The sequence below is a fragment of the Gavia stellata genome, unplaced genomic scaffold (assembly GCF_030936135.1).
Source record: "Gavia stellata isolate bGavSte3 unplaced genomic scaffold, bGavSte3.hap2 HAP2_SCAFFOLD_34, whole genome shotgun sequence".
Lineage (NCBI taxonomy): Eukaryota > Metazoa > Chordata > Aves > Gaviiformes > Gaviidae > Gavia > Gavia stellata.
This window is the reverse complement of record NW_026776320.1, coordinates 3,167,939-3,190,690: the sequence shown is the minus strand read 5'-3', so window position 1 is coordinate 3,190,690 and position 22,752 is coordinate 3,167,939. Positions and strand designations below refer to the sequence as shown.

At 42.4% G+C, this 22,752-nt stretch overlaps 1 protein-coding gene across 1 annotated transcript in view; it reads right to left on the bottom strand.

The window, feature by feature from the left end:
- Positions 1 to 3,225: 3,225 nt before the first annotated feature.
- Positions 3,226 to 22,752, bottom strand: part of LOC132320864 (ATPase family AAA domain-containing protein 2-like) — a 31,515-nt gene continuing 11,988 nt past the window's right edge. The window contains exons 8-17 of the mRNA XM_059834489.1: positions 22,265 to 22,646; positions 19,287 to 19,470; positions 17,555 to 17,740; positions 16,149 to 16,281; positions 15,806 to 16,002; positions 14,367 to 14,526; positions 13,885 to 14,007; positions 6,425 to 6,483; positions 4,123 to 4,133; positions 3,226 to 3,385 (exon numbers count right to left, since the gene is read on the bottom strand). Coding sequence (XP_059690472.1) covers positions 3,226 to 3,385; positions 4,123 to 4,133; positions 6,425 to 6,483; positions 13,885 to 14,007; positions 14,367 to 14,526; positions 15,806 to 16,002; positions 16,149 to 16,281; positions 17,555 to 17,740; positions 19,287 to 19,470; positions 22,265 to 22,646 — 1,595 coding nt within the window. The remainder of the gene's footprint in view (positions 3,386 to 4,122; positions 4,134 to 6,424; positions 6,484 to 13,884; positions 14,008 to 14,366; positions 14,527 to 15,805; positions 16,003 to 16,148; positions 16,282 to 17,554; positions 17,741 to 19,286; positions 19,471 to 22,264; positions 22,647 to 22,752) is intronic.

Sequence of the window (22,752 nt, the reverse complement as noted above, 5' to 3'; positions counted from 1 at the left end):
TGGGACGGTGTTTAAGAGTTGCAGCCAAGTTTCACCTGCATTCCACCATTCACGTCAACGGTGCAGTTTTGTACCGGTTGATACTCTGGCTGTGTCACTGCTTAAAGCCTGTGTTCTCTCTCTGTAGGAAATACTACTTCACCTGTGGAATCACCGAAGTAAAGCGACCTTGACAGCAGTCCCAAGAATCTCTGATAAGCCCCAAACTAAGCAGTGGCGTTATCGAATCAAAAAGAATTCTTAACGAGAAATTAATAACAATTTTCTGCTGCGTTTTTTTGTGTTCTTCCTCTCTGATGGACATGACATCATTGGTTTTGCATACTAGAACCAAACTTCATTTTTACCAAATTAAAATAGGTTTTTGGAATGTAAATACAGGTGGACTTTGATTCGTTGCATGCTGTAAGACACGTGCAAATGTGAAGCTGCTAAACTGCTGTCATGGCCGTTCCTTCATATAGGCACACACCTATGAAATGCAAAGCTGGTAATTTTCACTCGACTGCAAATTGAAACAGATGGGTGCCAAATCTATGTAAGGTTCCAGTCAGCAGAATCTTGATATATAAGACTCTGATCATTACGCAGGAGATTTCAAAAAGGTCCATGCTCAAAACACATAGAGAAATAAATATCAATTATATATTCTATGATAGAAGTCAAATATATAGTAGTATATAGAATATTATATCTACAATATATATTATCATTGTGGCACGGTGGTGTTGGGTTAATGGTTGGACGTGATGATCTTATAGGTCTTTTCCAACCTTTGGGATTCTGTGAAAAATCTGTGATGGCACTACATATACTAAGAACAATTCAAAACTTTGCATTGACTAATTTCAGCAGCACAATGCCAGCATATTGTAATTATGGCATGTTATATACAGCATGTCCTTCACATAGACTAATGGAAGGAAAAAGAATGGGTCATGTACCGATGCAAATTCCATAAGAAAACTGGCAGTCAGCAGAGATGTTTGTAATGTGGCTTTCCAAAAAGGAGGATTTCTCTGAGTGTACTGATGGTCTCCAATCCACCTGTAGCGCCGGCAACTCTAGGTACATGGTTTGGTATATAGCCTGCTACACCCAGCCTCTTAAACAGCTATCTAAAGATGTAAGGGCTTAAAAATCCTATGAAACAGCCTGCTTTTATTTTTGTTTTCTTAAAAATATAATTTTAGTCTTTTTAAATATTAGACCCTAAGGTACAGTCAGCCCTGCTGTTTTTATTAGGTAAAACAAATCTGGACTCAAGATCGTAGACTCTAGGGTTGCAGTCACATGAATCTCAACGTATTAGGGAGAGAAGCCATGCTAATTCCATACAGATGTGCTGTTGCATTCCTGTAAATTTTCAGGCTGAAAAGGAAATGCTAGTTACACCCCTTTCCCCTTCAGCCTACAGTAGAACATTTCACAGATTGCTTATGTGTTTTGCATTCAGAGAAAACTAGTCCTAGATCTCTTTGACCAGAGACTCTGTTTTTAACTTGTCATTGACGTTTTAAAATCAAAACCCTGTGTTTGCTAATTCAAGCATCATATCTATGAGCTATATATTTTTTAACAATATAGGAAGCCTAGCCTTTGGGTCTCAGATTTTTTTTCAACATGCACACGTGAAAATGTGAACAGCTTTATTCTCTTAGATGTTCTCCTTTGCTAAGGAAGAAAGTATATTTATATTTTTAGCTATGTGCAAATATGCAAGTATGGTTTTATATATGTAAAATGTAAATATTTTTTAGAAGGACTTGGTATCAACTTCCCAGCTAGAGCAAAGACAACAAAACAAAGAAAATGTGACGATATTTACCTTAGCCTAGAAAGTACTTTGCACACAATAAGAGCAAAGACTTGTAAGACTACCGTGACAGAGCTTGTCTGACCAGCAGCTAAAACTAAGCCACGTTCTCCACTGATTTCCGTTGGCACAGGCCTCAAAGAGACTTTCGGTAGTGGCAGATATATGTGAATGTGACAGTAGAAAACATCCAATATCCATCTTCGCAGGCTGAGAAAATTCATAGACGCAGCCAGAGATGGGAATGACTAGAATAATAGAGGAAGGGCAGAATGTGCTTGTTTGTGTGAACCTGTTATAAACTTTTCAAATTGAAAAGTCACCTCTGCGTATCACAGTCCAATTCTGAAAGGAGGCAGATTTCAACATCGTTTCTTTGTTCAAAACATTCATCCTTCCGTGCTGTGTACTGGATCTCGGCTGTGATGGCTATGCTTCAACAAGCAAATTAAAATGTTTTTCTAAGCACTGCAAATTTAATTAGCAGCTATTACAAACTAGTTCAGTCTTGCTTTTCTAACAATGTAAGAACACCCATGTGTCCAATCTTTTCCTCAGTTTTCCCCTTGGGTAATACCATCTTTTTTCTGACAATATGGAATCACTATTTCTAATTGGAATTACACATTTAATATTTTGAATTCGTAGTTTCCTCCTTTGTAGAGAGTTTGAAGTCAGTCTACTAAATTTACTTGTAAGGAAACTCTGGCACCTAAAAACACAGTGATGGCGAGGAGGCTGTTCATCATGCACAGAAAGAAGTAAAAAAATAGGGCAGTAAGAGATGCTCTAATGGACTCCCAATTCAGTATTTGAAAAAGTCTGGCCAGCTCTTTTGGTCATCTTTATTACACTAATCAAAATAAAACTGAAGAGGAAATTTGGTTAAAGTTCTCAATAAATGATCATTACATAAACCTAAGTATCTTTTAGGTGGGTCAGGACAAATCAAATCACAGTCTTCTCGGTTTATGAGTAACAAATAGTAATATCTGGGTAGAAAATGTCTTTGCATTAATCGAGAGAGCAGCACTGAAAATTTTGACTGTAAAGGGAAAGACAAGAGTCCGTATTGACCTCTTAAAGAAAGAGGCCTGTGCAGTAGCGGAACAAGACACAACAGGCATTAACAAAAGAGGTGGGCAGGGGCTACTTCTGATAAATCGTGCTCTTCAGAAGTCCCTCAGAAGTAAGGATGCCCATAGCTACCTGCTTCCTGCAAGACTGGATTTCTCCACAAAAGGAAAGGGAGGAACCGACTCTCCAGTCACACCGTATCCTTTTAAAAGGTACGGTTCCCTACTACTGTTGGCTTCCCGTGAGGGCCCACATTCAGTTTAAGCATCCTTCCCTCTTCTCATTTGTAGTAACAGCCCCCAGGAACTCTCCAGACCAGAGACTGTCTTTCTTCAGTTGATTTGTACACCGGTGCTTCGATCCCGGACGTGGACTTCAGCTCTTACCGGAAGGATTGTGCTGCCGTTGCACCTGCGAACTGTAGCTTCAGACTCACGGAGTCTGCTGCCATGATCCTTTTCTGTCCAAACCAGCATAAGCAGCTTTGGTCCTCTGCGTTCAGAGACAACGTGTGTTAAACTCGCTGTGAGAATTACAGTAGCGGGCTGTAAGCGCTTTCCAGATCAGAGATTATTTGCATGCAGATTATTAGCATAATGTTGCTTTGATCCCTGATACGGATATGAGGACAACATTTTTCCCGTAAGAACAGCCGAGCAGTGGAGCACGTTGTCCAGCGAGGTTGTGCAGGCTCCATCCTTTGAGGCTTCAGGCCTGGATGGGGGATGCCTTGAGCAAGCAGGTCTGACCTCAGAGCTGACTGTGCTGTGAGTAGCACGTTGGGCTGGAGACCTCCTGAGCTCCTGCCCAAGCTGAGCCGTTCTATGATTCTACAGGCAGTACATAAAGAAATGATAGCTAGTTTGTATTAAAGCGTTATTGTTGTTGCTTTAGTAAATAACTTAAATGCTAGGTTTTGGGGTTTTTTTTCTGTGTCTTCAAGTTAATGATTTTAATAGCGCTTTTTTGATAGCATATCCTTATACCCAATGGTCTCTCTTTTATACAGTCCAGGGAGGACAGACTTCATCCCTATCTGGGTGTATTCAGAGCAATCTTTTCATCCTTTTAGTCGAAGTTCATAGAGCTAACATAGCTCTGAGTTTGTTATACACAAATGTAAAGTTAATTTGGCGATTTTTACCTTTGCTTTACCTCCTGCAGTGGAGGAGAAACTTTTTTTGGTAGTAAGACAGGGCAATCACTTTTTTTATTTACCTATCACTCACCTAACAACGACCTGCAATATTTTACAGGAAGGAAACTTCATTTACTGGGGAAGGCAAGGTCCCTTTAGGTCGGCAAGACTTTCTTAAGGACTACAGGGATGCTGCTGGTCAGCTGCTAGATGAATCCAGAGCCATATTCCAAGTGTGACAAAGAAATAACGTCTTCTGAGGAAATACATTTCTATTCGTGTTCAGACCCTGGCTTTTTATGTGATGCATCTTTCACTCTCTACCTGTTCTCCTCGCACTTTGTCTATACTAAACTATTTTGGTGGTTGTATTCTTTTATCACATTGAGATCTAATACACTTTCCAAAAATGTATTTAATTTCAGACATTAGAACTATTCCTGAATCTGTACTCTTTTTTTTTTTTTGGTCACTTTACAATACTATCTCTTTTTAAAGAAAAAGAAATCTTCTTTTCTCCTAATTAAGCCCATCAAAAAACTGCAGCTATACCAGATTAGAATGACTAAGGCGAAGTAAAGACATTAACTAAAAAAAGTGTCCAGAGAATAAAGTAAATAGTCCAAAGGACATAAACATCAGCTCATGGACAGTTTAAATAAGTACATTATAACTTGCATTGTCACCTCAAAAAAGGGAACTTGTAGTCTGTATCCTGGAATATTTCTACCCCACATTTGTAACATTCTTCGAGTTGATTACAGGTATCATCAAACTTTTAGTCTCATTCAAGACCCTATGCCCTTTTTAAAATGAAATTAGTCAGTACTATACTGACAGGACTCCTCTCTCTCCCAGCTTTCCATTTGCTAGGCTGCTTAAATTGTAAGCTATGTCTTCAGGAACCTCAGCTGGGCCACTTGAACAGTGCTAGAATCTCCATGTTGTCGCCACAGTTTTGTGTGCAGGCTCACACAGAAATTGTATATTGATATGATTACCTCCCGCCGTCTTTTTGATTTGTGCTCTCCCAAGTACAATTCTCATCCTGCTGTATGGCATAGATGCTTTGTATCTAGATGTTACGCAGCGTCTGATCACGTGAAATCCAGGCTGTTACCTGATGAGCTGTGACAGTATCAGTACCAGTCCTTAGGAGGTACCGGTCTTTGCAGGGCTTCATTAGGAAAAATAAACTTCAGAGTAACATTCAGTAAAAAAGTCCCATTAACACGGAATTTGAGATCCTTCAGTTGGCCAGCTTTAATCCATGTACTATGCTTCATGGATACTACATTTTGTTAAATCTTTTGATCTTTTTGATTACACAGTGTGACATTAGATGCCTTATAGGTGCTGAAATATGACACATGCAGTTACTTTTATCCATCAGTTCTGCAAGATACGGGGCTCGACAAAGTAACTTTTCCACATAAATACTTCAATTAGAATTAATTACATAGACTATATGTAATATATATTAACTATTAACCATGTCACTGAGAAAGTCGTCGTTATTTGAAACCTATATCATCTCTTACATTGCTTACTTTCAGTTAACTCTCAGGTTAAACCTGTAATCCACTGGATTGTGTGCTCTGATGAGCTTTTAGCAGTATTGACTTCATTTTTTTCCCACATACCTGGGCTTTCCCCACTCTTTCAGTGTAGCAGAAATTACCAGGGCTAACCACCTTGAAACTTTCAGGTACATCTTGTCTGAAACGTCTGATTTGAAAAACTACTTTAGCAGGTGATATTTAATATCTATCTCTTTAGGTTTTGTTTGGGTGAACAATACCCTGTCACTGCATATCATCTCTACTTTTTCTCCCCCTAAAGGACAGTCATGTCTATAATATTGCCAGGATTTTTCTAATTACTGATGACATGTAATTTTCCCCCTGTTATCTGTAGCTTTTGCCATTAAGTATTTCCTCTTAAACATCCAATTCATATTCCGTACTGCCCATTTCCTCTGTATTTCTAGCAATCTCATCTGTGTCTTATCATATTAACAGAATAAAACAACAGCTAGATGCTGAAAGCAACACATTGCGGGGCAAGACAGGTGTTTTGAAGGGTCCTGGACCCAGGAGACTTATCCTGGCTTAGCAACAGAATTTTACATAAACCTAGACTAAAACGTAGAGAGCAGCAAAAGCAAGGCAAAAACCAACCAAACCAAACCACCAACACCCCAAAAAAGCAACCCCTCACATTTGTTTCTACTAGCTTGCCACTCTCCTCATTGAGCCCTGAGAATCCTCAGCACCCCTCAGCCCACAGGCAGCAGATTGCCAAGATTTCCAGGATCTACTTCATGCCTCCCATGTCCTTAAAGGTTTCTCGTTAGCTTTGTTCATGTGATTTCAGGGCTTGCCATTCCTTACCACAGGTGGGCTAACAATCAGGGAATCATTCTGTAATTTGCTAGGTTCTTTCTTACTATCTACAATTAGAGAAAATAATTATCAAAGGCTATCAGAATCATTCCAAAAAATCTGAATCTTACTGCTGTTGGATCTAATAAAACCTACAGAAGAAACTATGGTAGGTGACACTAAAAAAGCACATGGCTTTGCCTATGGTTTTCCCATGCGTTTGACACAGAGAAGACATACAATCTCCTAAAACTGTTAACATGTTCTTTCCGGGAAGCCCAGTGTCATTTGAGGGAGAAACTCAAAACAGCAGTGCAAAGGTCCTCCTCTTTCTTTTTATTAATGCATTTTCTTGGAGATCTCCTGGAAGGTCCTAGGCAGCTTGCTTTCAGCCTCAGTGGCAGGGTTTAACTGACTCCTCTTGAAGCAGTGGTTGATGATCTTGGCTGAAAATGGAGGGGAGGCGGGTGTGTGAGGGTGCAGGTGAGTGTCAAAATAGTGAAATCCTGCCTTTTAAAGGGTCCAATGATAAGTGCATTTTTATAAGTAGATGATTATAGTAAGGTAAGCAAATAAGATTGCCCACCTTAATCTTACGGGATTAAGATGCAAAAAGTTGCATGCCTGAGAATAGATAATCAGAATGTGACAGGAAAGTATTACTTAAATATATCTGATAGATTCGATGACTCTGTTGAATAGCTGCTGCCTTGTAAAGCTTTTCCATAAACGGACTTTAAATTGTTTCTGAGCACTACTTTCTAGTAGCAATAGGTTACTTGTAACATTAAATTAAATATACATAAGTTGGACACTTACAAAGCACAGGCTTAAAAATGTAGAACTGTAGTTAACTATGCTTTCTCTTAGACAACTTCCGTAAGAATATGCCTGGGATAGCCTATTTCCTTTTGCTCCAGCTAGGGCATTGACTCATCACCAAATGGATGCAGAGGAAAAAAAAAAGACTAGAAACACAGATGATCTAGATTATCCAGAACCCAGAGGAAGGAGAATGAAAAGAAATGAAGGAAGGAAAACTGAACGAAAAGAATCAATTAAATAAATTATTGAGGAAGCAGAGTAATGGAGGGGAAAAATATGAAAGAGATAATATAAAAAAGTAAAACATTCAAAAACAGTCAGTGAAAAGTTAGAACTATACATGTATATTTAAGACAGAGGAATAAAACATAATTGGCAAGAAATTTCGAGTGCCTTGCTCGAGCAATAGCTATTGAAAAAAGAACATTTTTTATGTCAACATTTTTAAGCTTATTTGTATTTGTGATGTATTACTTAATTCCCTGTCATATTTCTCCATTCCTTGTTTATTTCACGTTAGTTATGTGTTCTTTCCTTTATTGGAAGTTTGCTACTTTTATGTCCTTTCTTTGAGAGTTAGAGGACACTTGTTTAACTGGACGTGGGAGAAGATGGGAGAGACAGATAACTTTTGTGATCTTGTTAAAATACTAAGTTCAAATAATGGCCCTGAACGGCAGGGTTCAAGGGGTTGTAGTGAATGGGGCTACATCTGGCTGGTGGCCAGTCACCAGTGGTGTTCCTCAGGGCTCAGTCCTAGAGCCAGTTCTGTTCCATATTCTTACCAATGGTCTGGAGGCAGGAGTTGAACGCACCATTAGCAAGTTTGCTGATGATACCAAACTGGGAGGTGCTGTTGACTCTCTCGAGCGACAAGAGGCCTTGCAGAGGGACCTGGATAGATTGGAGCGTTGGGCAATCTGCACCTTGTATGGAGGAACGCCGGGCACAAGTATAGCTCGGGAGCAGAGTGTCTGGAGAGCAGCCCTGCAGAAAGGGATCTGGGGGTGCTGGTTGACATGAAGCTCAGTATGAGTCAGCAGTGTGCCCTGGCCGCCAAGAGGGCAAACCGCATCTTGGGGTGCGTTAAACACAGCATAACCAGCCGGTCAAAAGAGGGGTTTATCCTGCTGTATTTAGCGTTGGTGCGGCCTCACTTTGAGTACTGTGTGCAGTTCTGGGCCCCACAGTTGAAAAAGGATGTTAAGGTCCCTGAATGCATCCAGAGGAGGGCAAGAAAGCTGGTGGAAGGGCTGGAAAGCATGTGCTATGAGGAGCGGCTGAGGACTCTGGGTTTGTCTAGTTTGGAGAAAAGGAGGCTGAGGGGCAACCTCATTGCTCTCTACAGCTTCCTGAGGAGGGGAAGTGGAGAGGGAGCGACAGGATGCGTGGGGAGGGTTCAAAGCTGCATCAGGGGAGGTTCAGACTTGATGTTAGGAAGCATTCCTTTACCAAGAGGGTGGTCAAACAATGGAACAGGCTTTCTAGGGAGGTGGTCGATGCCCCATGCCTGTCACTGTTTCAGAGGCATTTGGACAATGCCCTTAATGCTTTAACTTCTGGTCAGCCCTGGCGTGGTCAGGCAGTCTGACTAGGTGATAGTTGCAGGTCCCTTCCAGCTGGAACTATTCTGTTCTGTTCTGTTCTGTTCTGTTCTATTCTATTTTTAATCAATGTTTGTGAAAGCTGCTGAATCGAAGGAAACCAGAAAGTGGCTTCTGACACTGCAGCTTCTGGAAGCTGTTGCACCTTTGGAAACTTTTGCTGTATTTTCTACAGGCAGTGCTTTCTCTTCTGGGACTTTGGCGAGTCCCCCTTCACGGGCTTGTGACCGCCGTGCTCTGGGTTGTGGCCACTCAGGTCTTGAAGACCTCCAGGCTCAGGGATCCTACCTCATCTCTGGGCATCCCACTCCAGTGCTTCATGATCCTCACAGGGATTTTGGTTTTGATCCCTTACCTCCAGCCTGAACCTCTCTAGTTTCAGGCAATGCCACCGTCTCTCACCCTCCCACCAGGCAGTGCTGGGAAGAGCCTGTCCCCATCCCCTTGATACCTTCCCCATAGGCACCAGCATGTGCTGTGAGGTGCCCCAACACCTTCTCTGGTCCATGCTGAACCAGCCCCAGCCCCACAGACCCTCCTTGCCTCCCCTGAGCCCCTCTGCTATGTCGGCCTCCCTCCTGTCCAGGATCCCACATGGGACATAGCACCGGCATGAGGCCTGATGGGTGCTGAGCAGAGGGCATCACCCTTGTGCCTTCTGGCTAGGGGAGAAAGACAGGAGAAAAACTGTGAGAGCGAGCCAAGTGCTGCCCTTGATCCCTGTGGGAGGAAGCAGGGGAGCCCCGAGGGCTGGCCAGCATGCTGGGGTGTGGGAAGAGCCTGTGGGACTTTGTCCCGCAGCTTCCCAGGGAGGCACGGGGTGTTACCCAATGAACCCTCTTGTCGTATGTGCCTGGAGACATCTGCCATGGCCAGAGCGACCTGACAGGGCTCTGGGAAGACATGGCTGAGACCTCGGTAACTGGTGTGAAACACCGATGCCGAGCACAAGACAAGAGGTGGGGGGACGGAGTGGGCACTGGTGTTGCGGTAACCCCAGATGTGTGTACTGGGGCTGCAGCGCTGCCAGGGTGAGCGCCTTGGGCGAGGATGGCCCGTTGGGACAGTGTCATCAACAAGATATGGATTCTGATGTCACTGAATCCCCGATTCAACCGATGGGTTCTGTTGTCACCAAGGGATGGACTGAGACGTCCCGGAGAGACAGACTGTGATGTCACCTAGTGACGGACTGTGATATTCCCAAGCAATGGATTGTGACCAGGCGTCCCCCACTGCTTATATCTGGGCGCCGAGTCGCACCCAGCCAGCTCGTGCCAGCACTCCAGCTGAGCGAGTTCGCGAGGTTTGGAGTGTTAAGCGAGGCCTTTGGTGCTGGTGTCGTGCTCAGGGAGTTGTTTGTTGCAGCTCTCGTGTCCAACCCCAGAGCCGTCAAAGGATTTTCCCGGCCCTGCCAGCTTTAGGCAGCCGGGGCACCCAGGAGGCACCCTCACAGCAGCAGAGGTGAGCTGTGCGGGGACACCTCACCCTGGGGAGCTGGGAGGGTTTCCTTCTTGAGGGACCTGGGCATTTCTTCCACCCCTCGCCAGGCCACCCAATGACCGTGGCCTCTCTTCCTTTTCTAGTGTGACACCCGCTGCTGCAGCACCGGTGCGAGGGAGCCTCTTGACATCGCCAGCTCCCCCCAGCCCACCGCAGCACATAGAGAGCATGGCCACGGAGCTGGAGAACTGCTGTCCAATATGCCTGGACAGCTGGGACAATGCCGCCTATGTGATGCCATGCCTCCACCAATTCTGTTACGGGTGCATCCTGCGGTGGGCTGAGAGCAAGCCCGAGTGCCCCCTCTGCAAGAGGAGGATCCTCTCCATCGTGCACTCGGTGCGGGCAGACGACAACTTTGAGGAGCATGTTGTCCCACCTGTGGCTTCATCCGTCGTCAGCCACCAGGCAGGAGGAGTTCCTGGCCATCCAGCTGCCCACAGCCCTGCAGCGACACTACCACAGCCTGTGGGGATGGTGTCCAGGGCTTCTCTGGGTGGCCTCCAGCCCAACACCTGGGCATCCCTTTTCCGGGACCACCCAGCTCTCCTCCAGCCCCTTCTGACGTGGGTGCGTCAGGAGCTGGGACGGATCTTTGGGAACCGGCGTTCGCTGGTGGCCATCGTGGAGGACCTCGTCATGCCCCTCCTGGTCCTCTTTGGGCTGGATGAAGACCTACTGGTCCAGCTGCTGGGGGCCTCCCTCCAAAGCCGTGCGGCAACATTTGTGCACCAACTTATTAATGTTGCTGTGCGACGGTGCAGTGGGGAAGCCCACCGTCTGCTGGGTCTGGAGGATGGCCATGCTGCCGGGGAGCGGGAGGGCAGCCCCGTGGCTGCCCCCAGCCCCGCTGCCTCCCGAGGAGGGTCTCCCACACCTGTCCCGGCCCCCTCCAGCAGCTCCGAGGGAACCAACGTGGACGACCTCCCCAGCACCTCAGCAGCTGCCCTTCGTGGGGGTCCTGGCAGCCCTCCCTCTGCCCCCGTTCCTATTCCTGGGGAGCAAGAAGAGCCCCCGGAGGATCCCGAGGAGGCCATGGCACATCCATCTACTCCCAGCCGGGGCAGGGACCACTCCCCTGGGGGGCCACGGCGACCCCCGAAGAGGAGGGCTGGCAGCCCCGAGGCTTCCTCTCTAGCCAAGAAGAGGCCACCCCGCCGGCAGCACTAGAAGAATGCCCCAGGCACTGCCGAAACCGGGGTGGGCCAGCAGCTGGGGCATGTGCCGGCCCTCAAGGGCTGCCAGCCCTCTAAGTCTAATTATCAGGCAGTAAAAGAAAATAAAGGCTTGAAAATTGCCAAAAAAGTCTTGGTGTTTCTCACAGTGCAGGTGGCGTTGCTATCCCCACCCGTGCTGCTTTCTCCCCCTTTTCCTGGGGCTATGCCCACCATTTCCTGGGTGGTCAAACACTGGAACAGTCCTTCTTAGAGCAGTAGTCGATGCCCCCTGCCTGTCAGTGCCCCAAAAAAAGGCATTTGGACAGTGCCCTCCACATGCTTTAACTTCGGGTCAGCCCTCGACTGGTCGGGCAGTTGGACTAGATGATCATTGTAGGTCCCTTCCGACTGGAAATATTTCCTCTCCCCTCCCCTCCCCTCCCCTCCCCTTCTCCCCCCCCCCCCCTCCCCCCTCCTAATAAATAGTGTAATCCTCCTCAGGAAGAAAAAGGAGCTAAAGGACCTGTTTGACCTTTCACTTACCATTTGAATCTCCGTCTTCAGAACTTTCTGCTATTTGGCAATCTGGCATTTCACTGTCCTCTCTTAGGTCTGAATGTTCAGAAAGCATGACACTTTTCTTTTCAGAAGCAGATTTAGCCACAAGAAGAACCCTCTCTCTTTCGTTTTCTGACCCAGATTTATTTTCATGCCCATTTTTCTGTCGTTCTTGAAGTACGCTTCCATTTTCTTCCATAGAAGAATCCTGCGTGGACTCAACTTCCGTGCAATCCATGTTAGAAACATGTTCTTCTGGAGACTCTTCCGCACTCTCTGCTTCATTTTGGTCTTCTGGAACTTTATTCTCTTTATTGAACTAAAATTTCCTCCTCTTTGCTGCGATACTTGAAGACGCTTTGTTCTTTCTGCGTTTCCTTTTTGACATCTCTACAAAGAGATATCAGAAAAAGTAAGCCAAAACCTTACCAAAACAGTTCTTCCTTCAAAATCCAGCATCCTCATCTTACTTGACTTACAAGGAAAATTATCAAAGGAGCTCAGGTAACATTGTCTGTCTCCCTACATATGTCTAGAGAAAGAGTTGCAAGTTAATGAGGTCAATTTGCTATTAGATTTTAAAAAGCCAGCTACAGAATTTCACTCACAAAACCATCAGCTTCAAGATTTTATGAGCAGAAAATTCTTACTTTATATAGGAAGTATTACCAGAAAGCAAAGTTATTAGGTGAAGTTGCTTACTGTCTTACTACGTGAACTAATATAGATGAACAGAAAAGCATTTGGAGACGAGCCCTTCTTCAAATCGGTTATAAAGCTGTAAACTTCAGAAGCTAAACACATGTTGGGCAGAGTTAAAGAGACAATTTTAAGGGAATATTTGCTGGAGAAAAATTTGCCTGTGAAGACTTACACCTCACACGCTTTCTGTTAACCTTGTTTAAAACAAACTTAGCATTTTTGCCTTCCAGAAAAACCCACCGTTCTTTGTATCGACGGAGTACTGCACAAAGCGCATGGGTGAAGTCAATGGCAAAATTCCTAGTCCTGTTATGGAGACCAGGAAAGTTCACACCATGTCATGCGTTTTAGCCGAAAGAGACCCAAGTCCCTTTGTTCCTTCATGTCCTTTTCACAGGAAGAGTGAGGAAATAATTGTCTTTCCTTTACATATCTATTATTATTGCTCCCCTATTTTTCTGCCCTTTCCCCCTTCAGTTGGAAATCACACTAAGAGGTGGCATAGATTTTAGCATTTGAGGGCAGGGAAGGGAAAAATACTGTTTCTCGTAACTAAAAGCTAGTTGAGTATTCAGAAACTGCCATGTACAACATTTTTGACTTCAAGAGAGAGCAATTTAGGAGCCGTTAAATGTCAGTTGGGTCATCAAGTCCAGTGTCTTACAATGTAAACCATCCACTGTACTTGAACTTCATAACTCTATCGAATGAATGACCTCTGGATTTATCTCACGTTTTGAAGCAAATTAAAAACACTGAACGCCTCTGGCACGAAGAACCAGGCATCACAGAAACCTGTTATGTCACAAAACCAGAGAAGGTATCAGTGACTTTAGCACCTTCTCCAGGAAAGTCTGAATAAAATGCAACTTGCCTTCAGAGCACGGTGTACTGGAATCTACAGGCGCTGCTGGCATCTTCATCTTTTCGTTACACTTTGGGTCTGTTTTCTCACAGCCAGGAACATAGTTCTGCTTTGGCATTACACGGTAGTAAGGCGGAGCATACTTTGAAGAGCTACAACCTTGCAATAAAGAGCAGATAGCAAAGAATTGTGTCTTGCATTGTTGTTTACAAATACCGAGACAAGTCTTAAAATCATTAGCGTCAAAAACCATACCTCTTTTCTTGCGAGATTCTTGAATTTCTTTACAGCGTTGTTCAAAATCTTCATCCATTTCCTCTCTCACGATGGCATATGCAGTATCTCTCAAAGCACAAGCTCTGTGCCTAATGAGACGATCTGAAATTTTACAGTCAGAACTGAGTCTTTTCTACCAGCTGATGAAATCCTTTATTTTGATTACTTATCGAAAGATTTTGCTCTTTTCATAGATAGGTTCTGAAGGGTTATCTCAGTGAATATTTTCAGCATAACAACATAAAAGTTAATCATTAAAGCAAAAGCACTAGTTACTGATCAACACTTCTATCACAATTTCTTGTCCAAGTAGTTTAATGCTCCAACATTTACATCCTGGCAAGAAATGCTCTCTGTGGATGTTTAAAATGATCTAATTCCAAGTCTACTGTCCACAGACGACGTTTATCAATTTATACATTTTTAATTTTTCCAAATTAGGGATAAAAACACATTCTCACCTCCAGGGTCTTTATCTGGGTTGTACTGTAAAGCATTGCTGCAGATTAGATCGATGTCTTTTAGAAAATCTCCTGCAGTTAGGTACTGGTGCAAGTCAATCTTCGAGAGAACTGCCGAAAGGTCCATGGGCTGTTTAATAACTGCGTCATAATCAGGTACCTACAAATGAAATATGCGTGTTCAGAGATTTAACACAGTATCTACCAACATTAATTATTTTAATAACGTAAAATAAAGGACTTCTTCAAAACCCCAAATATTTATGACACATCCAAAGATATGGAAATTAACCAGTTAGTTGCTTGAAAATAGAAGGGCTATTTCAACTGGCTTTGAAGAGACAGACCAGAAGAGGGAAAAACAAGAAGCAGGGAGGTCAGAAGCACGTGTGGGGCAGAGAAGGGAGCAGACACCCAGAGTGGGATTCATTTCACTTTGCTTCAGAAAATCACAGCAAAGAAAGCTTTCTCAGTAGAGTCACCCGAGATTCTCTTTGTTGTTGGCGGGAAGAAAAAGGTGCAGGAATGCACCTTTGAAGTATCTGTCCTAGGCATCTACTTTTGCATGAGATAACTGGACCGAGAGGTGCCGATTTCTTTACTCAGACCATAAAAGGAGCCTAATGACTAGTATAGATGAGGACATCTAGGTTTGTTTAGGTTATTTACATCTCAGAAACTAGAAGTAAAGGGAAAGACAAGTCAGTGGATGTTTAGGGGAACAGGACTTTGCTGAAATGCAAAGCTCTATTAAAACGACAGCTGACTTCGAAGTATATGCCCCTGGCTTAGACTTATTCAATACATTACATGAGAAAAAAAAAAGACAGAAGCGTATGGGAAGAAGAAGAAACCACACAGCCCTTATGGTTGATCTTATACGGAGGAGCCCCAGATGAAACAGAGAATAGAATCTTAGAATTTATTTTAAAAACTGCTGTTCTTACTCCTGTTCTCACAGAAACTACTGACAGTCAATTAAAGAGCTTTAGGCTTTATTAAAACAGTCCTATAGATACTGTTTATAATTATAAAGAAAGAGATCTCTCTGCTTTTCAGTGCTGTAACATGCCTACATGTCAAAGCCTTTTCATGAGTGAACTGTGTTGGCAGTCGGTCTAACTGGCAGTTGGTCTAACTGGCAGTCGCTCCAGATGATCGTTATAGGTCCCTTCCAACTGAAATATTCTAAAGTTCTGAAGGCATTGCAGAAGGAACCCGGGGCTTTCAGTGAAACTCAAATAACAGACATTTGAGGGCCTCAAGGAGTCAGCAAAAGTAAAAGCAAACTTCCTGCTTCTTGAAAAATCAGAATAGTACAGTCCTAAAAACAAAGACAAACCTTCCTATAAAGAGCACACAAACTCTGAGAAATATAAACACGCAGAAATTATGAATACACGCAGATAAAATGGTATTACAGATCAACACTAATTTACCTCCTCTGGGTCGACAGGCTTTGTAAATGCTCTGAAACGTCTGTCACCGGCAAGTCTACGAGTCACATCCCTTAAGAAAATCCTCAGTTCACGCAATATATCCTCCTCCTGCTCCTCCAGCTGTCTTATTTCTTCCTCTGTCAGCTGTGGAGGCTTAGGCGGTGGTGCTACAGGCAGTACTTCCAATGTCTGCCAAGCTTAAAAGAATCAGAAACTTTTAGTCAATTTACGGTACTCAAATACAAGCCTATGAAAAATTATTGATAGAAAATTACCACCAAAGCAAATGCTGTAGAGCTGTTAACTTACAGTTAGCAAAGTTTTCTATGTAGAATATCCTCACCTGTCTTAGTTTTTGATGCAGGAGGTTTAGCAGTTTGATTTACAATTAAGTCCTCAAAAAATGTTCTTCTTTCTTCCTCATTAGGCAACTGGATTTTGAACACTTCATCATCATTAATAAACAATTCTTTTATCTAAAGCATGAGGAGAAAAGATATTTCAGATGTAAGGTCACACAAATTCATGTTCTGTTCCAAAAAGATGAGTGCCTTTCCAAATTAAACCGAATAATCACCTTGATAAGACAAACTGTGAAAAGGTATCTTCTTGGCCTTAAAAGGCTGGATTTTCATAGGTTAGCATGGCAAATTAAAGTATCTTCTCTAAAGAACACCTCTAGAGTTAAAGCTCAATGAAGGGACCCTATGATACACTGATAAAGTGCTGACATTCAGCACCTCCTAGACTGCTTATTTTGTATTTACCTGCCTTGCCGTCCTTTAGTTTGAATCTTTATGGCAGCTATCGAAGGAACAGGCAGGATTCAGGAGACAAGTGTGGGCTTTTTTGGTAAGGTGCTGTGGGTTTTTTTTAAATTAATTTAAATGAGGTGTCTAAAGCTGCACACTTCCAAGTTTTACTCCATTTTTCAATCTCTACTACCAGAAAGTATGGAAGGAATTTCAATACTTATTTTAGAAAGAATTTATTAACCGTAGAAGAATTTCTGTAGAAAGTTAAGCCCTTTCAAAGCATTTGATGATAAACACATCTAGGCAACCCCCTCTCTCCCCCCCAGTAAATGAGACAAAATAATCAGAGCAGCATATTCACATTTTGAACACCTTCCTTTAATGCACACTCTCAGATACCTAGAAAGCTAAGCACATACTCTTACTGAATTTTGTTAAGAAATACAACTAAAAATAGATTTCCAAGTTACTTAAACAGAAGTTGGAACTTAGCTTTCTGATTTGTAAAGCTTTCACTGATATGAAGAAAGAAATTGAAATTTTTAATAAAGAATTTAAATTTGAAATTACATTCCATCATTAAGAGTGTGACCATCGTACTTTCTCTGTAAAACTATCTTTCACTTTTCAGTAAAAGTATCTTTTTCCCATGTACATTTCAAGCACCGTATATTCTTGACTAAGTACATACCTAACAATCTTGAAGTCACTGGAATTATTGTCTGAAGTAAATGTTTATGTCTGTCTAATAAGCATGAGTGTGTGAGAAGGGGGAAAAAGTTGGGTCAAAGTCAAGCTCTTTACTCAGAAAACACTTTAGGCAAATGCTTTCAAGCATTGTTTTGTCTAAGCAAATTTTAAGAGACCTGGTTAGGGTGCCTGAGTAATAACAGTATGAATTTGCTTAAGAGTGCACAGTACTCCAATGTTTAAAGGATTTATAAATTAACAAAAAACTGACTAAAAAAAGTAAGAAAAGTATCAACAGAAATACCTCTTCTGGGAGATCTGCATGACACACATCAGATGTTGCAAGCAGCAAAACTGGAGCAAATGCTGGAATGTTCTGCAGTAGTGTTGTAAAAGTAGCTCTCAATGTAGCTCCAGCAGCCTCCCACCACAAATGGATATGTGGAATATAAATGATACTTGGTGCTGTTCTTTGTGCTTCTCGCATCAACTGGTAAAATGAAAGCTTGGATAAGAAAACTAAACCATGTAGAACAGGCTAATAAATAACTACGTGTCAGTCAAACTGTCTTATGAAATAGGAGCACATGCAGCCAAAACATCAAAACAATCCAACAAAAAACAACTCCTTAACAATAAGGTAAAATTTTCACTTTACTCAAATATGGACATTGCTACACAGACAGAAACTGACCTGAATCTCTGCCTGATTTCAAAACTACTTAGGTTTAAGGTAATGCCTAAAGAGCCTTACAACTCAGCTGCTGTGGTGGTGTGCCTGAAAAAACAAGACTAACCCTTGAGCAAGATGTATTAGCCTGGGTAAATCACTACACGACTCTGACTGCACCATTTTCAATTCAGAGTGCGCACATATCCAAGTCACTCTGAAGCACAGTTTGAACAAGCAAAGACCTATGTGAAAAGATGAGGGCTGACACTGTGAAAGAAGCCTGGTTACAATTCATAACTTCACGTACATTTTATAAGAGGTGACCAGTCTGAATAGCTGCCTGAATAGCTAAACCACTCACAGCCTCTCATTATCAATCAGACCAGATTACGTGCTTCGGAAGACCACAAGCCATTGCCTACAGATGGTACCTCGATCACAGAAGAGGACATGCATCTACCACATGAGGGAAGCGGCAACAGTCCTTTCACATGACAAATTTCTCCGTGCACCCTTTCAGATTATCAATATTCAGGGAGTTCCTGTCACAAGATGGGAAGTGCACGTGGTATATCCAGGCAGTGACTAGACATGCTAGTTATATGACCGCAGGTGCAACCATCACATAACACAAAAGGAATTGTTCCTCTTATGTGACAAATGAGTCTCCAGTCATGTAACATGTCCATCCTTACTTGTAGAGCTCTCAAATGCTGCTACTAAAGGTGAAAATATTTTAATACAGTGATGTCAAACAATGAAAGGGATTTCCTGCCTAAAAGTAAAAAGGAAAACAGCACTAAATCTGCTTATATTTAATTTCTAGTATAAGAAAAACAAACGTAAGCGTTCCATGAATTTTAACGCTTTTCCTGCATATACTGCAGCAGTACAAGCTGTATATGTATATATAAAAAAGAAACACTTCTTTTCCCCAAAAGCTTGATTGCCTTACAAATATAATGAAAATGAAGGTTACAAAAAGTGCATGACAGGCAGTCAGGCTGCTGCAGAGCCATCTACTGGGAGCACAGATTCTTAAGCAGCAATGAAAACAACTTTCTGGATCCCACCGAGATGGGGAGGACTTCTTGCTATAAAGAGGGGTTTATTAGCAGCACCTCCCAGCTTCCCAAGCTGCTAGCAACATCCTCACTTTCCATTCCTTTGGAATGAAAGATAGGGCCACATGTAACATCCTCATTTGGTATCATTTGATCTAGCAGAAAAGTGGCTTTTCAGACAGAAGTAAACCTAACAGCACATTCAAACCAGGCCACCTCCATTAACAATGAATTTTGCTTACTTTACTAGTTTATATACAGTTCATGAATCCTATGAGATTAAAGAGAAAAAAAGGTACCTGTGCACATGTTTCTTCCGATGATGTGATGCTAACAAACAGAACAGATAGGTCTAGTGTATAGACTGGAAACTTTTCCAGGGCATGTATTACTGCAGGTGCCAAATGAGAAGCTTGCCCGTATCCTGGCTCTCCAACTAGTAAGAACCGTGGCCTGCAAGATGTTGGCTGGTAATAAGCATTTCTAGAACAGGAAGAAGAAAACAAGTTTAAAAATGAGGTGATGAATAGGCACACAGATGATAAGGTTTTTTCCTATACACCTTTCTTTCTTTTTTTTTTTCCCTTTCGGTAAATACTCTCCATGTTCCAGCAAATAATAAGCTGGTCTGTGATCAGGAACACTGTCAAAGCCCATTTTCTTTTTAAAAAACTTGTACCATACCTCCCTTAAGAAATCCTGCCAATCCCCAACATGTCTGCTGTTCCTTTGGCTGGGTTAAGTAACGGCTCTTAAATCATACAGGGGGACTGTCCAGCTAAATACACATGTGACAACTCATCAGTAACCCGATATGGGGGAGAATAACAACTCTATCTCTCAGCACACGCCTATCTGGATCTCCTCACTGCCCGTAGACACTGATTTTCAGTAGGTCTTGAGTTTAAGTAGCTGTGAGATCTCTACATCTGTCTAGTTAAGCTGAAATTTGGCCATAGTTACTGGAGATAGTGGGAAGGAAGGAGTAGAACAACATTTCTAGAAAAAAATTAACGTGGGCACTGAAACACATTAGCTGTATCTGAAGAAGTACACAAATGGACTGGTTAAATTACAGCAGTACACTCAATATGTATTAAGATGTATATTTATTTTATTCAGTCATTCTAATGTTTCATCTTTGAATTGTCTATTAATTTCCTAGTAATCCTGCTTTACTAGCATGAAACACATTGGTGAAGAGCATTCGTTTTTTTCCACCGCAATACTATTGTACCTTTGCTGGCTGAAGTCAAAGATCTAGAGACCTAACCAAGCTCAGCAGGTCAGAAGATTTTCTGGACAGCGCAGCAATAGAAAGTGAGAAAAATAACTGACCCACCAGTGACGACAATAATCTGTTTTTTCAACTGTCAGCTTATATGACTTCCACATTAAAATGTTAAAAAGTTAACATAAACTTAGTCGGTTAAAGGTACAAAATGCAGACATTGTTTAAGTTTTTCTCACAGTGTTTTAACAAACCATTTCTCAGTTCTGTTTCTGCTACATAATTCGCTACTGGTTTAACAATCTTGGAAATTAGAAGGGCAAAAGATGTCTACACGAATCTGTAGGGTTTTTTTAGCTAAAAGGACAGGCAGCACGTTTCTTTGGTCTTGAGTCTTTCAAGGTTTGCCATGGATTAAATCAACACATTCTAATAGTCTGTGGACCACTTTGACTTAGGAAAAGAGGGCTGGGCCATTCAGTTTGATGGGTTATGGCAGTGTACTCCATTAGAACCTCAGTACCCAGCTGGATCTTCACGCTTACTTCTTGCAAATATTGATCACCCCCCCACACCCCTCCCCTCTACTTCTTCATCTACCACCCCTCACACCAAAACTGTTTACAGACACGGCCATCTTAATAATGCAAACATAAAGGGACAAATATGTACCTGCTAAAATTGAGGAATTTTTCCTTTTGTCTACCAGGCATTTCAGGAGTTGGCTTATCTTCAAAGATTGATGGTGATTCCTCATCACTGTCAATTGCATAATTTCTTAAAATATGATTTAAACTGTCTGAAAGACAAGAGAGGTTTGTTAACTTTCCTGAATAGTCCATATCTTCCTCTCACATTAATACAGCTTCTAAATCAGTGCTGGAGACCCCTTATATTGTATTTCTTCATTTGAGGGCACATGCAGAATGTTATTTTCTGAAGAGTTTATCCTACCACAGATCTAAGGAGATTGCACAAGTCTCTACAAAGCTGTCCTACATCACATGATTTGCATAAGGTATTCTCTCTCTGTTGGTGAAAACAACAGGAGGTTTCTTCCTTAGAATAAAGATGATTAGGAACTTCTGTAGTTCCTAGGCACCTGAAGAACCCAACAAGGCCACTTCCTTCTGGAGCAGGTTCCCCCACTGGATGTGGGGAAATTAAGTGAACGTGGTGGCCACAGCCTTCCCTTTGTCTAGGACTAGTGAGTCAGAATATACAGACCAACACATCTTCTAAATAAGGCTCCTCAAAGATCCCCGAAGGAAGAGATCATGAAAGGCCAACAACGGAGACGGGATGCAATTACCAATCCCTTAGCCTCTCTGCTTTTATATTGTTGGTGGGTTTCTGCCTCTTTCACCAATGCAAACAATCTACCAGCTCTACTGGGAGTAATACTGGCAGGATATTCTCCAGGGATTAGGATAATAACTAACTATTCATGGATCTCCGTTAATCAGGAGTGCAGCGAGTTTATCAATTTATTTGCTGTCACCAACCGACAGACAACTTGGTCAGGGTTGATGCAGTCAGGAGTGTGAGCTCACATATGCTATGCAAGCCCAGCCCCAGAGTATACGTTACTGAAACATTCTGATCTCATGTGCAGGCGTACAGTGTGATCCACAAACATTCAAATTAGGAGACTATGGTTAAAAATCACGATAGCTGTAACAATATTTAGCTTAAACCACTTATAGTTGTATTGTGGTTCTGACATTCTTCACAGGAATTAGAAGCATTCATGTAAAAATGCCCTCTCCCCCCATTTAAACATTTATTTTGAAAGAGGTGCCTCACACATTAAACCTTAAATCCATCTCTATGAATGATAAACACGATATTAGCTACTGTGAGAAACAGGGTGCTCTAGGAGAGAATGCATAGTTCTCTCCTATGTATTGCGAGTCATTCACAGCTCCCATCCAGCACTTCAGTTTAGAATCCAGAATAAAAACTATGCACGATATTCCTGAAATAAAGGCGTGCATGTGCATATTATAAAATCCTACTGTCATTATGGCTGAGAGGTTTCTGTACGTTGATTGCACAAATCGGAAGTTTTTGCTTTGGCAGAAGTTTAAAGAAGCAGCTACTATTGTTATACCTTGCTGTTGGCCCTTCTTTAGAGCAAGCTCTGCGTGGGGAAATACTCTCTGCAAGGCTTGTAAAATTCTTGCTAGTGTGTTTTCAAGCAGTGGTTTTGAAATAGGTGATAGTGCTCGCCCAGGTGAAGCCACAGCCCTCCGTGAAGCTGGAACAGTCTTCTGCATAGCCATGACAAAATCCTTCGCTGTTATTTTAATAGAAGCAATATCTAACTGCAGTTTCTCACTGCTTTTGTATATTTGAGGATAGCGGCGGCGCAGAGCACAGAGGGCAGCTTCAGCACATAAGCATTTAATATCAGCACCACAGTATCCTAATAAACAAAACAAGAATCAAATGTTATGTCAGTCTCAGGCAACACAGAAGTCAAGGCCAAGGTTTCCAAAGTGCAACACTGAAAGACTTTGTATGCAGCTAAA